This window comes from Sus scrofa, chromosome X, assembly GCF_054392235.1.
Source record: "Sus scrofa isolate SSC_HxYL_T2T_F1_AM1 chromosome X, Sscrofa_HxYL_maternal_Yorkshire_Landrace_v2.0, whole genome shotgun sequence".
Classification (NCBI taxonomy): domain Eukaryota; kingdom Metazoa; phylum Chordata; class Mammalia; order Artiodactyla; family Suidae; genus Sus; species Sus scrofa.
The window spans coordinates 42,554,356-42,571,499 of NC_139401.1; the positions used below are offsets into that span (position 1 = coordinate 42,554,356).

General features: G+C 42.0%; 1 protein-coding gene across 3 annotated transcripts in view; it reads left to right on the plus strand.

Moving 5' to 3' along the window:
* MAOA (monoamine oxidase A) overlaps positions 1–17,144 on the plus strand; it is a 77,131-nt gene that overhangs the window by 4,001 nt on the left and 55,986 nt on the right. For all 3 annotated transcript variants that reach the window (XR_014834590.1, XR_014834591.1, NM_001001640.1), the window contains 1 exon segment: positions 15,957–16,051. Coding sequence is in view for 1 of the 3 variants with exons in the window: in NM_001001640.1 (NP_001001640.1) it covers positions 15,957–16,051 (95 nt within the window). In the remaining 2 variants the exon portion in view is untranslated.

A 17,144-nucleotide genomic window follows, 5' to 3' on the forward strand; every position in this document is an offset into this window, starting at 1 on the left:
GCTCACCAATTAAATAATTTTATGTACTCCATTAATACTTCAGATGCGAAAACCCCCTACTCATTTGTAAAGGTATCTTCAACATGCCCTGGCCCTTATCCATCATCCATCATCCATCATCCATTTCAAGTCCTTTTTGAAACTTCTTTTGTGCTTCCTGTGACACTATTGGATCCTGAATTTTTATTCCACACTGGTTGCTCCTTTTCTGTTCCTTTCATTGTGCCCATATTCCTGGGAACTTCTAGTTTTGAAATGGCCTCGGGGCTCAGCTATTCATCACTTTGGGGTTTTCTTATGCACTCTCTCCCTCTTTTTCATTCTAGGACTTCACCTTTCTCTTATTTATAGAAAATTCTTAAGTCTCTAGTTTGACTCCTATAATACGTCCTCTGAACATCTGTCTTGTAGCTTATCTGCTCTCGGTTATTTCACACTCGAATGTCTTATTCTTACTTCATATTCAACATTTGGAAAGGCTCCTTGCCCTCCAACCCAGCTTCTTTGCCTCACTTCCTTGACTCTGTTCTTGGCACCACCACCGTTTCCATCATTTTTGACACATCCTTTTGTTTAATCTTCTACAACCAGTCAGTAGATCCTTCTAACCTTCCCTTTGGGCTGTTCCCTCTCTCTGTTTTCCGGTGTCTCCCCCACCCCAGAACAGTCCCTTCACCCCTTCAGCTCGCCAGGTTATGACCATCTTCCCAGTGGCCCTTTATGTCCACCCTGCAGTGTTCTCCCAGACTTGATTTTTTTTTCTGTCTTTTGTCTTTTCTAGGGCCCCTCCCACGGCATATGGAGGTTCCCAGGCTTGGGGTCGAATCGGAGATGTAGCCGCCGGCCTACGCCACAGCCACAGCCACGCCAGATCGCCAGATCCGAGCCTCGTCTGTGACCTATACCACAGCTCCCGGCAACGCCAGATCCTCAACCCACTGAGTGAGGCCAGGGATCGAACCCACAACCTCATGGTTCCTAGCCGGATTCGTTAATCACTGAGCCAGGACGGGAACTCCAGACTTGATTTTTTTAAACATTGTTTTGATCACTTTGTTCTGCTCAGGATGCTCAATGGTCATTTGCCAGCCTCTCAAGCTCCCTCCCCGCCCCCCACCACGTATCTATCCTCACTTTGTTGGACAAGTAGCACTTCCTACCGTCCCTAACATGGCTGTAGGCACACTGCTCTTTTGTCCACTGTGCTGCATCAAGTTTATTTCGTCCCTCCATTCCTTCCCTGTTTTTCTTTCTTAACACAGAAGTGCCTCTTGGGGTTCCTTGGTGGCTCAGCGGGTTAAGGATCTAGGAGTTGTCACTGCTGTGGCTCAGGTTCCAGCCCTGGCCCTGGAACTTGCACACGCCGCAGGTGTGGCCAAAAAAAAAAAAAAAAAAAGTTCTCTCTGAATCTTTTCCTGATGCTCTGGCTCTCTTGATTTCCCTCCCTTCTTGTAGAGCTTGTATGCTATATCCGACAACTTGAACTTACTTTGTGTCTATATTTCTTGATGTTCTTTTAAGTATAGCAGTTGAGTCTCATGATTTTACCTGCCTCGTTCTTACTCATGAGCTGATACCAATACAGCAAATGTCCAAAACCCAGTGGTGGAGGGTTTTAAAATCTGCTCCTGAGAACTTCTGAATCAGCTCTCTTTAGGGAGAGGGGCAAAAAAAAGCCCACCTCCAATGGACAATGTATAATTCAGAGTCTCGGGCCAAAGGAGTTTTTAAAATACAGTCTAGTCCAATCACTGAAAGATTTTAATCCTCAAGACCACATCTCCTTGGTAATTATCTGGCTGTAGCTCTGAACGCATCCAGGGAAAGAGAACGCTGTACCCCTCAATGCAACTCATTATAGGCAGAAGGGGCTTTGGTGCCCAGGCTGGCATATGCCTGCCATATGCCAGGCAGTTGCTAAATCACGGGGAAAGAGGTATATCAAGAGCAGTTAAGCAGTGTCCCTGCCCACAAGGTGCCCCATCCTCTTGCAGGAAGCAATCAAGTGAGAAGATCATGGACATTCATACAATGAGAGAAATGTTAATATTATGAATCTGAACCCAAAATGCCCAGACCTTGAGAGATAAGTAGGATTTTAACAGGTAGAGATAAAGAGGGTGGAAAATAAAAAAGCAAAAGGAACAGGAGGGACCAAGAGGAGTACAGATGCAGAGTCAGGAGGCCCTCAGTTATGTGTGAGCAGTGGTTTAATTTAAACCCATGACAGGAGTTCCCAGGAAGGGAAAACAGCTGCCTCCAGTGCCTCTAGCCAGGAGATCCTGGAAGTGACTGAGATCACCCCAGCAGCATGCCACATCTGCCCAACACTCAGCACTAGCACGGGGACAACACTTATAAAACACTCACTGGCTAGTCCTGGGGGATTAGACTTTTGCCACCTGTGTGTGTGTGTTTGTCTTTTTGGGCTGCACCCACAGCATATGGAGGTTCCCAGGCTAGGGGTCAAATCGGAGCTACAGCCGCCGGCCTACACCACAGCCACAGCAACGCGGGATCTGAGCTGAGCTCCCCTAAAAGAACCAAGAGCACAGCCGGCCAGAATGCCGTGCTGGGTAAGAGCAGCAGGGTTTGAATCTCATCATCTGAGACAGAAAAGCCGTTTCGCAAGAAGGTTGACTCATGGTCTGAATCCTGCCAGCAAGTCCACAACATACCACAGTTTCCTTTTTTTTTTGCTCTAATACATCACTTCGCCCTGAAGAAGCATTTCTGCTGGGAGTGTTTTAGGCATTTTAACCCAGAACTTGGCAGCACATACTGCATCTTTTTTTTTTCTTTTAAGTGCTTTTTCCCTCAAAAATAAGCTAGGACTCTTACTTTATTAACTTTTAATGTTGGGCAAAAATATAAGAATTACATTTATTTGGGTTCTGAGTTTTTGATATCTTCATGATTGAGCTTTGGGGTTTATCTGACGGTTAATGGGCCGTTTTAGCCTTTGGCCTTTACAGATGGATTTGAATCTATACATAATCCTCAGCTAATGTGAAAAAACCTATTTAACAATAGATCAAGTATAGCGTAATTATGTAAGTATATTATAACTATAGTATAATTGGATCACAGAGACCAACAGTTGAGAAGAAATGTGGAAGCCTGTTTTGGGCGAATATTGGGTCATACAGTCTCTGTGCAGGTATGACATAGACATATTTTACATACGACAGATCTTGGATGTTGGACAGATCGGATGCAGGTGAGAGCCCCAAAGGACTGAGTTGATGTTGTAGCTTCATATCACACACAGGGATTTACAAGAGTGTAGACGTCCAGTCAGCACGGGTTCAAAAACTACACTTGCATGTATGAGATAGATTTCATAATGACAGTTTTTGCATTTTAAATCTGGGTGATTCAAATTGCACAGAATCAATCCAAAGAAGTCTGGTTACATTTTTAAATATTGTAAGCAGTTGGAGACAAGTTGATTGTTAGGACTGCTTTGTCCTTTTATTTGAAAAATGTTTTACACTTTTACCAGCAATTTGTATTTTCCTTTGGATGATCTATCCTTTATTATGTTGCCAGCCCTATGAATTTGGGCAGCTTGAAATCTTTGAACTGAAGCTCTGATATCTGTACAGTTAGACGTTAGATTAAGTTATACGTGAGCTATCATCCAGTATCTTTTTCAGTAATTAGTTGGCTTCCTAAAGGTCTGTCTCTTCCGCTTTCTCTCTCTCTTTCTTATTTTTTTATTTTTGTTTTTTTAGGGCCACACCTGCGGCGTATAGAAGGTCCCAGGCTAGGGGTTTAGTCAGAGCTACAGCTGCTGGCCAATACCACAGCCACAACAGCACCAGATCCGAACCTCATCTGTGACTTAGGCCACAGCTCACGGCAACACCAGATCCTTAAGCCTCTGAGCGAGGCCACGGATCAAACCTGCATCCTCATGGATACTAGTCAGATTCCTTTCCCTTGTGCCACGATGCGAACTCCCTGCTTTCTCTTTTGGACTCCTCCTCAACATTTTTTTCTCCCATGTTGTGTTCTGGAAATGGTTTTCATCATCTGTCATAGGACATCCGGCACTAAAATCAGGATCTAGGTCTCTCTTACAGGTGCTTTTTCACACTTTCTCCATGGTTCCTCTGCACCTTAGTTTAAAAGTCCTTTTCTAGTTGTTGCTAGGCCAAAGTAAATAAACCCCACTTTATAGCAGCATTTAATTGATTTATTAGGTAAGACTGTCAATAAGAACATGAAAGCCAGATGATAAGCTTTGAGAGTTGAGATAATTGCATATTCACCATGTTCAAGGGTCACAGAACTATAACCCCTAAGAGCTCGAAGGGACCAAAATGTAGGCTCAGGAGGGTCAAGTGAATTCACAAACACCACAAAATTCTTAGAGGCATAACTTGACCTTGGACCCTACCCCGCCTCACTAGGTTTGCTTTATAGGCTCATTCATATAACTGCATTAACCTTTATTGCTGCTTTTCTTCGAGGCTTGACACTCTAAGACCTAGTGACTGTTGTTTCACAGTAATTTATATTTTAGAATATATTATATGGCGTGTTACTATTCCATGAACATTTAAATTTAAAAATATTAGGCACCCTATTAGATCAGATGACTTTTATGTGAAAAATGTATTTCCTTTTTGAAAAGTCCATTCCTAGTGTGATTAGGACAATGTGGAGCAATTGTTTGAATAGTTTAGATTAGTGGTTGTTGACTTTTTGGATCAAATGTCCTTTGATTATTTGATGAAAGCTATTGGACCTTTTCACCAAAAAAAAAAAAAAAAAAAAAGCATGTTTTTACACAAAAACTTTTTCCCCTTGTTGCCAGGCCAACATCTGATGTTTTGGAAACCTCTCAATTGTCACTGTTCCTGTAGTGTAGACTTTGGGCTGATATTGAGACTTAACAGAAGTGTTGAAAAATAAGAATTCAAAAGATACATTAGGTCATTAAACAGTTACTAGTTGTTAATATGTAAATAGACAAGAATAAAAAGTAAAACACCTGTAGTCTGAAAAATAAGGCACCTATACTTCCTCCATTAAGATCCTGATAAATAGGAGTTCCCGTCGTGCCGCAGTGGTTAACGAATCCGACTAGGAACCATGAGGTTTCGGGTTCGATCCCTGCCCTTGCTCAGTGGGTTAACGATCCGGCGTTGCTGTGAGCTGTGGTGTAGGTCGCAGACGCGGCTCGGATCCTGCGTTGCTGTGGCTCTGGCATAGGCTGGCAGCTATAGCTCCGATTCGACCCCTGGCCTGGGAACCTCCATATGCCGCGAGAGCGGCCCATGAAATAGCAAAAAGACAAAAAAAAAAAATCCTGATAAATAAAACAGTAAACCTGCCATGTTTTGAACAGAAACAATTGGGAGAGACAACATGGGTGAAGAAAATGGAAGTCTGTGGTTGTTGATGTAATTTTTTTAAAGTAGATTTCTAAGATTGATGTTTACAGGAGTTCCTGTTGTGGTGCAGTGGAAACGAATCCAACTAGGAACCATGAGGTTTTGGGTTTGATCCTTGGCCTCACTCAGTGGGTTAAGGATCTGGCATTGCCGTGAGCTGTGGTGTAGGTCGGGGACGCGGCTCGGATCTGGCGTTGCTGTGGCTGTGGCTGTGGTGTAGGCTGGCAGCTATGACTCCGGTTCGACCCCTAGCCCGGGAACCTCCATAGGCGGTGGGCAAGGCCCTAAAAAGGCAAAAAAAAAAAAAAAAGAAAGAAAAAAAAAAGGATTGATGTTTACAAATTTTACATACTGAAGTGAAGCCGTTGATGTTAAATACACCTTTCTGATTTAATACTCATTTGCAAAGATGTATAAAGGTCATTGGTCATTGAAGGCATCTGACAAAATTCAGACCCAAATGGAAGAGTTAAATTCTTTAATTTATCTGTTAGTCCACTTGTCTCTCCAGTGACTATGTGAGGCCTAGGACCCCTCTATGTAGGAAGTGGGGGGGTTAACAGGTATGAACTTGAAGTGCTCTTGGTGTTCGAGGTTGGTTCAGGGGTTCAGTGATGCACAGAAGGGAGAAGGAAATGACAGATAGGAAGAGATTTCATGGAGGGAATAATGCTTGACAGAAGTGCTGTGGATTTTGTATAAATTCTGAAATGTAACAAGGATGACCTTTAAGGTGACTTTTTTTTCAGATTAAATGAGTTGACTGAGTTGTGGCTTAAGTTTAAAGCCCTTTTTTCTTGCATGTCTGCATGCATTCTTCATTCATTTATTTATTCATTCTATCTGGGTTTTTTTTTTGTCTTTTTGGAGCCATGCCCACGGCATATGGAGGTTCCTAGGCTAGGGGTCTAATCGGAGCTAAAGCTGCAGGCCTACGCCACTGCCACAGCAACGCGGGGTCCGAGCCTCGTCTGTGACCTACACCACAGCTCATGGCAACACCGGATCCTTAACCCACCGAGCGATGCCAGGGATCAGACTTGTGTCCTCATGGATACTAGTCAGTTTCCTTTCCACTGAGCCACGACGAGAGCTCCCATTCTCTTTGTTGATTGAGCACTCACTATGTGGTTTGAGCAAAACTTACGGTTTTGCTTTTTTTTTTCTGCTTTGGAAACATCGCTTCTAAAACTTTAGTATGAACTGATGTTTGATTGTACTTTTTATTTTCTTCAGAGTATTCAGTCCAAGAGTCCAAGTGTGCAGTTATGTAAGAATTCTTTTTTTTTTTTTGTATAATGATCACAACAATCTGATTTCACAGGATTTCCATCTCACAGCCCAGGCACATCCCCCCACCCCCCTTATGTAAGAATTCTGTTGGTCAGAGATCAATTCACTGAATAATAGAAAATTAACTTAAAATATTTAATATGTGATGTACACTATACACATTCATAGGTGGTGATGAACATCAAAGCTGAAGAAAAATGGCCACTTTTAAGAAATAAACAGGAAGAACTAGGAGAGCCAACAGGCATAAACCATAGCTACAGTAAAGCTTTGCTTCAGCACTTAGCTTGTGCTCTAGGCGTTTTCACTTGGGACCCTGCCCAGGTGAGTTTATTACTTAAATATTTGACAACCTTTTAAGAGATGAAAACAACTTTCCCAAAGTGTATTTTTTGAGGTGTAATTTTTTTTGAAGGCAAAAGGTCGGAAAAATGCTAAGTTAAACACGTCTCTTCACTGCAGAACTTATCAGAGCCTTTAATATACCAGTGTGCCCCGTACATTTCCCAGGAGAAACAACACATGTTCCAACTTCCATGAACACTGATACTTTTCCTCAGAGCGTCTTGAGGACTAGTATTCCATAAAATATTTTGGAAATGACTGCCTAACCACTAGATTCTAGCTGGTGTGTAGAATCTGAGCACAGCAGGGTGGAGCGCCCTCAGTGTATGTTCAATTTCAGTGAAAGAATGGGGCAAATAATGAATTGATGGGTAATTGCATTCCCTAAGTTGGGTAAAATCCATTTATCTACAATGAAGATGAATGCTGAACAATAATCAAATAAATTAGGACTGTCTAGACAACCAGTCTGTTGAATTCAGGGCAAATTGAAGTTAATTGTTAGCTTTCACCTATTTATCATTTGAGACAATACTGTCTTTTTAGCTTATCAAAGGGATTAGAAGTTTTGGCATTTTCAAAAGCAGGTAATTATTTCTCTGAAAGGAAGCACCAAATACAGGTAGATAGAGACAGGAAGCTAGTTAGCTAGATGGGTAGCTAGCTAGCCAGCTAGCTAGCCAAATAATCAATCAATAATAGATAGATTAGATAATAGGAATGATTGTATTGTATGTATGTCTGTATGTATCGGGGACAAGTTTGTGTGCACATCAATGATCTTTACTCTTTTTTGCTCAAAAAGCATAGTACTGGTTCAAAGACCAGGAAATGTACTAGTAGTATTTGGAATCTGCTGACTTACTTGGGCACAAAAGTTTAAACGACAGGGCACCCTATCCTTTTCAATCTTTTCTTAGTTGCTTGAGATAAATATCATCTCAGTAGCATTAGAAACTTCTCCATTGCCCTCATCCAGGTGACCATGGTTTTGTTTTCTTGGTGTGTGGTTCCTCTGTTCATTACAACAAGCGTTTGAGCACCTGCAACGTGGCAGCCTCTATTCTAGGGATGCCAAGATGAATAACACATATAGCATACTAGTTAAGAGGCAGCTCTCTGGGCAAGAGGGCATGTTGCCTTGGACAAGGGCAAAAGGCCACAATGGTTTGGACAGGAGTGGCTATGATTGCAGTGGTGGGAAGCAGCAGATACATAGAGAGTGCCATGTGGTGATGTGCGCTAAGAAGTAAAAATACAGCAGGGTAACAGGCAGACTCTGACAGGTGATTTTTATCACTTGTCTATATTGAAAGTGAGATCATTGGACATCTTTTGTGGGGAATACAGTCCATTTTAAGGTTCTAATGGGGAAGGGGAGACACCAAATCATTGGTTGTAGAAAGAAAATCGGTAATTGAACTGGAAAGGGTAGCACAAATCAAATGGATACATTTCTTTTTCCCCTAAAATAGAGTGATGTGAATGGCCTTGAAGAAATAAGATAAAGCAAAGGGCCCTTGTCGAGGCAGAGAAGGCAGGGGTTACTATGAAGCTAAGTTCCGCAGTAACAGGTTTGTAGCCCAGGAAGCAAAGGACCATTTCCTCAAAGGCTTTGTTGCAGATATAATTAATTCCTTCTGCAGGTGTGCTGGGTGGCTTAAATCATTTCCCCTTCCCTTTCTGTGGGGATGTAGCCGTCATTGGAAGCACTGCAGAATCTGTGGAAACACAGTTTCCATGGGCAGTGGCTTTAAGAAGCTGGCCTTTGGTTTGAGGTTGCCATGGCAATGCTGATGCTGGCTGCATACATCATCTCACCCAGGCTCTCCAGATCCAATAGCCAGGATTAACAATTGCCTGAATTCTCAAATGAGGTCTGCTTTTGACTTGGGTTTTTTTTTGTTTTTTTTTTTTTTTTTGAACCTCTCTAAGAAATCCATTAACCTATTTTATTTTGGTTTCTGTAAAACCCAAATGGTTGAAGAGAGAGCAACCACAAGAGGAATTACATTGTTTTCAACTCATCATCCCTATTTAAAACATTTAATTGCAAAGTGATTGAAGATTTGCTTGTGCCCTGATCTGCTATTGCCCCTTTTTCAGGTTTATGTGTTTTGAAAGTGATCAGATTCTTATTTACACAATAGGGCTTTAAACTCTTTGCGAATGTAGCTTCTCCGGGCCCTCTACTGTCACAGGAAACCATGGGCCATTTGGGAGTATAGGGCTCTTTTCCTCCTAGTGAGCTCAGTTTGCTATAATTTGGGCTAGGAAGAGTTCCCGGTTCAAGTGCAGGGAGATTTCGCTGGTGCTCACTTAGGCGTCTTCCTTCAAACACACCCACTGGAGAGGCTAGGATGCCTTTCCAGGGTAGCCCTTCATCCTCTACAACCCAGCGGATCTCAGACACTTGCCGATTCACTAGACCCTTTCTCTCCCAAACCTGTTTATTCTTACCCTCTCTGACCTGAGCCCAAGAGTCTGTAGGTCTAATGGGTTTAACAGGGTGGTGGAGCCAGCTTCTACTACTGTATTTTTATTTTTATTTTTTCTTTTTAAAATGATTTTTATTTTTTCCGTCATAGCTGGTTTACAGTGTTCTGTCAGTTTTCTACTGTACAGCAAGCAAAGTGACCCAGTCACACATTCATATATACATTCTTTTTCTCACACTATCATGATCCATCATAAGTGACTAGATATAGTTCCCAGTGCTGTACAGCAGAATCTCATTGCTTATCCATTCCAAAGGCAATAGTTTTTCTACTGTATTTTTTTTAAAAAATTCATTTTTGCCCCCTCCTGCAGCATGCAGAATTTCCCAGGCCAAGAATCGAACCTGCCTGTGCCAGAGCAGCAACCCGAGCTACAACAGTGACAACACCAGATCCCTAGCTCACTGAGCCACCAGGAAACTCCAGCTTGTACTGTCTTGAAAGGACTGATCCTGATGGAACATGTCTCTTGCCAGTTTCACTTTTAGTGCTGTCACATTGGTAGCTTGTAATCACACTGGTCGTTTAGCCGTGATGAGAATGTGTAGACAGCATGGAAATCCAAATGCTGCAAATCAGGTGTTCTCCCGTCCCCCAAGGCCAGGGATGGGGGTTAACCATTTACCAGCATACCATTATGCTAAACCCTGTCCCTATCTTGGAGCTGGGGAAGCGGGTACCAGGAGAGGTAGGTGGGAAGCAGGCTTCTTGTGTTGCCCTAGATGCCAGGTGGCCATTAAATGATAGAAATGGAGTGACAGGAAGAGCTGTAATGCACAGTGCCCTTAGGTTTGGCTAATCTGTATTTCTCTGGAACAAGATGAAAAAGGTTTAAATTGAGATTTTTCTCTTTTTTTAACAAATATGAAACATAATAGAATTTGTTTTTTAGTAGCTACATTATATTTAGTGACTTCACACTTAAAAATCTCTTCTTTTCTAACAGTTTTATTCCATTTACCAAAAAGAAAAGGTTTTTATTTCTTTATTTTGAAGTAAATGTCAGAAGCCCTTAAACTAACCTGTGGAGTTGACGTTGAGATACGATTTTTTTTTCCGTAAGTGATTACTGAATTTTGTAGTGATGAGGGGGAGGGTAGAAGGCATAGTGATACACAGGATAAGAACAGGAGTTCCCTGGTGGTTCAGGGGGTTAAGGGTCCATCCAGCATTGTCACTGCTGTGACTTGCGTCACTGCTGTGTTACGGGTTCCATCCCTGGCTTGGGAACTTCTGCATGCTGTGGGCAAAGCCTCTTCCCTCAAAAAACCAAAAAAGAATTAAGGAGTATAATTCAGGACTTCCATCTTGAAGCAGGCATTATCTTAGTTTTTTTTCCCCATTCAAATTAATAAATAGCCACAGTCAATATATTAGAAAAAAGCCTTTCTGGACCACATGTGTTTGTCTTTATGACTTACTGAGTTATTTATTCAAAATCAGTTATTAGTTACTCAAAAATAATAACTTTTTCTAATGGCATCTTGATTGTATTTCCTTATTCTGTATTTTTTAACTTTTTATGGAAATTCCTTATCGGAGCCTTCTTCACAATAAACACACAAACTGAAATATTAGCCCTGCCCCATTCATTCAGCATCTTAGAAGGAATATTTTTCTCAGTGACTTAAATCTTCCTCCTTTCAAATCCCAAGACCTTTTTGAAACCATTTTTCTGAAATCCCTTTTAAATGTTTTAAACATTTTCCTTATTTCTCGAACTAGGAGCTTAAATTTTCTTTCCTGAGACAAGGTCAATCATTTGCCTGTAATGCAGAAACAACCACTTTTTCAGCTTTTTGATTTTGTTTATATCCTTAAATGCCCAAGTGCAAAATGACCTTTGTTACTGGTATGGTCATTTGTCCTGACTCAGCTGCTTCTCCCACCCCTTTCACCTCCGAGGGAGTGTTTTATTTGCTATTGGCACTGAGCCCCACTCACCAAACTTGTTTAGAATTTTAATTTGCACGTTAGATTCAATTTTAGTAAGACTGCAGCCTTCTAAAGTGAGAGTGTAAGAAGTAACATTTTTCACTTTTCAGGAGACTTTGTTGTGGGCATATCGGGCACTTGGTTTTCTCATCCAGAATATAAGGATGATGAAGTCTATTCTGAAGGGCGGTTGTAAGAGGCCACAAGAAAGGCACCTGAGGTTGATCTGTAGGATGTGAAGTCAGAGGGCAGGACCACTGCAGGTCCTGCTGCTGTTGGAGTTCAGAGCCACCTCTGCTTCTCCTGAGGCAGCATACAGAGGCCAAGTTCCTCCTCCCTTCAAAGAGGAGCTAGGAGTTCCCTTCGTGGCTCAGCGGTTAACGAATCTCGCTAGCATCCATGAGGACGTGGGTTCGATCCCTGGCCTTACTCAGGGGGTTAAGGATCCTGCATTGCCTTGAGCTGTGGTGTAGGTCGCACACACGGCTCAGATCCTGCGTTGCTGTGGCTGTGGCGTAGGCCAGCAACTACTGCTCCAATTCAGCCCCTAGCCTGGGAACTTCCATATGCCTCGGATGCAGTCCTAAAAAACAAGCAAAAAAAAAAAAAAAAAAAAAAAGAGGTACTATTCAAGTAATTTTAGTAAACCCAAGGGTGTTTTTATCTATCTGATTCATTTATGGTTGGATTGATTAAGGGGAACTGGGAAGAAATTAAACTTTTTGCATCTGAGTTTCTCCACTTTTATTTTAAAAAGATTTTTATGGCTGCACCACAGTATATGGAAGTTCCTGGGCCAGGGATTGCATTCAAGCTGAAGCTGTGACCTACGCTACAGCTGCTGTAATGCCAGATCCTTTAACCCACTACACCAGCCCAGGATCAAACCTGCACTTCTGCAGCTGCCTGAGTCGCTGCAATCGGATTCTTAACCTACTATGCCACAGCGGAACCTCCTCTCTGCTTTTAAATATGGAGTCCGAACATGTTCATGTCTTTTGACCTAGTAATCTTCCTTCTAGGACTTAATCCTGCAGAAATAGATATAACCACACAATTCATAAACATCTTTCTCATCACACCTTCATCCTTTTTTAAATGATGGTCAGCATAAGAAGTCTTTGGCTCTGTCCCAGAAAACACATTGCACCAAGATTTGTGGACATTGGTTTGCATTTAAACTGTCCTGGGATGCCTTTGTGAGCAGATTCCAAAGATTCGTTGCATACCTAAATCTTGGATGGATATCAGCAATGTAAGGGTACATTGTACTTGAAGGAGTCAAAAGTGCATACAAACATTAGAGGTAGCAGTGCTGGATATTATGGTTTAGCCTCCTTGCATTTTAGATCTTATAGACCCAAACTCATCCTTGATTCTGGCTATGTATATTTAATACCATTCTGTATATGAACAAAATACTGTGTCAGTCTGGGTCCTCTGAGAGCAGACATCAAGACAGAGTTAGCCATGTAAGAGGAAAAGCTGGTGAAGGATAAAGAGGAGAGAGCAGGAGTAGGCAAGTTATTAAAAAATAAATAAAATAGGAGCTCCCTGGTGGCTCAGCAGCTTAAGGATCCGGCACTGTCACTGCTACAGCTCTGGTCATTGCTTGTGGCATGGGTTCCATCCCTGGCCCTGGAACTTCTGCATGCCATGGGTGCTGCAAATAAATAAATAAGATAAACTAAAATAAACCAGGGTACTCCTGTGTAACTATCTACAATCCAGACTTTGTTGACTGCATCCCAGTGGTATTAACATGTTCTTCTGGCCCCTAAGTATCAGATCTAGAGACCTGATCACATTAGAATTCAGTTTGTTTGCTCCTTCCCTTTCTCTTCCCTTCCTTCCTAACTGCTAAATACATCCTCACCACTAAATACTACTAAATACATTAGGATATGTGCTTCCATGAGGAGGCAGGTAAAGTCTGGTTCTCTCTTTTTTTGTCGTGTTAATAGCTGTTGAGGATCCTTGTACTACGTCTATTAATTCATGAGGGGTTGCACAGTGCTGATGTTCTCATTATTTCTGCCTTCGCTTATTAGCGTACTTCTATACGGTGAAACTGCCCCTTGTTAGCTATTTAGTTGCTTCAAGTTTTGGAACAAATGGGGAGGGTAGGAAGAATGCCAAAATCTTTTTTTTTTTTTTTTTTTTTTTTACTGATAAGTTGGTTCCTTAGCATTCCCCAAAGGTAACCAACCAATGAGAGTTTTTATTTGTTTAGTATTATTATGAGTGGATTTAAGCCATTGCATTGCTGTGGCTGTGGCTGCGGCTGTGGTGTAGGCCAGCAGCTACAGCTCCGATTCAACTCCTAGCCTGGGAACCTCCATATGCTTCAAGTGCAGCCCTAAAAAGACAAAACAAATAAAAAAAATAACATCACTTAGAATAGATCCTCTTCTCAACCACTCGTATCCATATTTAGGTATCATTTCTATCATTTTACTAATCTTATCCCTGGTTTCATTCTTATTTCTCTTTCACTCTAATATTCTTTTTCTTTCCTCCCTGAAGTATGTTTACCTCTGTAGTCTGGTTCTTACTTTTTGTAATAGAGGAGTATAAAGATAAGTAGGTGTAAGACAGCACTCTATGTACCAAAAAACATAGATTTAAAAATGTGTGTAAACACGTTTATTTCCTTCCTCTGTGAGCTGGGAGGTCCCAGAAACAATGATACCCCAGTAGCAACGGGCACACCTAGAGCCCAGATCTTGGTTTCGAATACCCTTCTTCAATAAAAGGAACCAAGGCTCACTGAAGACATAGCTGATTGTAGCGCTGGGCAGAGAAAGACAAGATGAGCCTGGAATATCTAGTAATACTAGAAAGTAAGGAAGGGCTCATAAACACACACATACCAACACAATGACAAAGGCATGTCAAGGGGACATAGGAGCCAGTTGAAGGGGCTCCTAGTGACCCAAACTGAGACAATCTGAGCAACAAAGTAAATAACATAGTATTGGATTAAAACCCCCAATATAAAGCAGCTATCTCTGAGTCCATAGGGATATAAATAAATGATCGACTAAATAAAGAAATGGGGGAGAAGAGACAACTCTTCTGTGCAGATGAATTTCAAATAATTTACGTTGATACTCCACCCTCAAGGAAGTAGGACATAACTCCCTACTCCTTAACTGTGGCTGTACATAGACTTCCTTCCAAAGAGTATAGCAGGGGGCAGTCCTCAGTGTGGTGCAAGGGAATCGGCCGGCAATGTCTCTGCAGGGCTGGGACGCAGGTTCGATCCCTGGCCCGGCACAGCGGGTTAAAGGATCCAGTGTTGCTGCAGCTGTGGCATAGGTTGCAATTGTGGCTCAGATCTGATCCCTGGTTTGGGAACTCCACATGCTGCGGGACAGCCAAAAATGAGAAGAGGAAAAAAAAAAGCCCAAAGAGTATAACATGGAAGCGATGGAAGCTGGGGTGGGGGGGAAATACCGTGGAGCAACCTGGCAAACACCAACTCAGCCAGGTAATCAAGATTAACGTCAGTGGCGTTCCTATAGTGGCTCAGTGAACGACTCTGACTAGGATCCATGACGTTGCGGGTTTGATCCCTGGCCTCGATCAGTGGGTTAAGGATCCGGTGTTGCTGTGAGCTATGGTGTAGGTTGAAGATGCAACTCAGATCCCCCGTTGCTGTGGCTATGGCACAGGCCGGCAGCTGTATCTCTGATTGGACCCCTAGCCTGGGACCCTCCATATGCGGCAGGTGTGGCCCTAAAAAGCAAAAAAAAAAAAAAAAAAAAGAGATTAATATCATTGATAAGTCATGCACCCTTGATATAAAGTTAACCCACAACATTTTCCTCTACTTTTTCTGGCATTACCATACTAAATTTAAAAATCTATCTTTTATGAAAGTTTTTATTTATGGATGAAAGCCTGTGCCCAGCTTTGAGCCAATAAATAAAGTATCAAGCATGGTTCCTGCCTTTGGTAACTTTGAATCTAGTGGGGAAAAAAGATCTAGCAAGCATGTAATCCAGATATAAATAATAGATCATTATAGGGAAGTTTTAAAATGAGAAAAGCACAGCTATACTGGGGGCTGGTGTAGCTAGGGAGAGTTTCCAGGAAAACACACTTCTGTCTATGTGATCTGGATTTCTAGAAGAGGGGCATGATTAGGGTTGATTTAAGGGTTCAACAGATTCTCTTAAATATGATTTGTCACCAAATCATATATATATATTATTGCATTTCAGCCAGCTTTATGATACATAATAAAATTAAATTACGATAAAGTAATATATGCTAGATTATAAAAGTGGTGGTTCAGGTTGGTGGTTCAGTTCATCACAGTGTGGTCAGAATTTATTAGATGGGCAGCAAAATCTATGAATTGTGGACGATGCCTGCATTTATATTATATGTAGACCTGGTTAAATCTTTGTTGTTTCACATGTGGATGTTAATATGTTCCTCGACTTTGTTTTCCTTTTTTTTTTCCTTTTAGGATTATCTGCTGCCAAACTCTTAAATGAATATGGAATTAATGTTTTGGTTTTAGAAGCCCGGGACAGAGTTGGAGGAAGAACATACACAGTGAGGGTAAATGATTTTAATATTTACATATAAAATTTCACACAAACTAGAAGTGGGGTCACTAGAAGTCACTGAGCTAGAGGAAATCTCAGGAGTTTTTACGGTTAAGCCATTTGTCCTCCGTAGCCCTGAACTATTGCGTTAAATGTGTCTGTTCTTTTCAACAAACACCCACCAAAAAGTGATAGCTTCTGACCTTCAGTAGCTGATATTCTAGTAAAGAAAACAAATGCAATTAAAGAACTCCAATACAGCGTCATAATTTCCATATGAGAGACTTAAATAGATTATGTCGTATCTCAGGTGGGATTATGGTTCATCTGGACTCAAAGTGACCATGCACGCACAACACACACACATACACACATGCTCTCTCTCTCCCTCTCTCACACACATACACACACTTAGTATAAGTTCCTTGTTTATTTATCCAGGGATACACAACTTAGAGGAAGCATGACCAATCATGACTACGGTAAACAGAGGCATATTTCTGTGCAACTTTTCCTGTAGTCCTTGCACCCTAAGAGGTGTGCTGCTGCCAGAGGCACTCTTCACTCAGATGGGGTCAGCTAGGCATTAGATGGCAGCCCAGTTCTTGCTACATCGCTGCCTTTTGATATTTGGGCTTACATCACCTTCTGGAAAGATGCATGCAAGCTAGCGTTGACTGCCATTTAAAGAAATGCTGGAGTTCCCTCCGTGACACAGTGGATTAAGGATCCAACAGTAGTAGCCTGGGTCGCTGTGGAGGTGTGGGTTCGATCCCTATCCTGGCCCAGTGGGTTAAAGGATCAGGCAGCTGTGGGTCAGATTCATTCCCTGGCTGGGGAACTTCCATATGCTGTGGGTATGGCCATAAAATTTAAAAAAAAAAATGGTTGCAGGTTGTCGAACCTGAACTGATGAAAGGATGCAGGGAAGGATTTGGGGTGGGAAGGAACTAGCGACAAAGATGGAGGCTAGGGGAACGTGCTGATTTAAGGGGAGGGTAGAGGCAGAGGAACCAGAGAGAAGCAGGGCAAGCAGAGGAAGAAGAGCAGATCGGAGCAGTACTGCGAAAATTAGTAGAGGAAAGAGGGAGGGGTGATGAATAGGC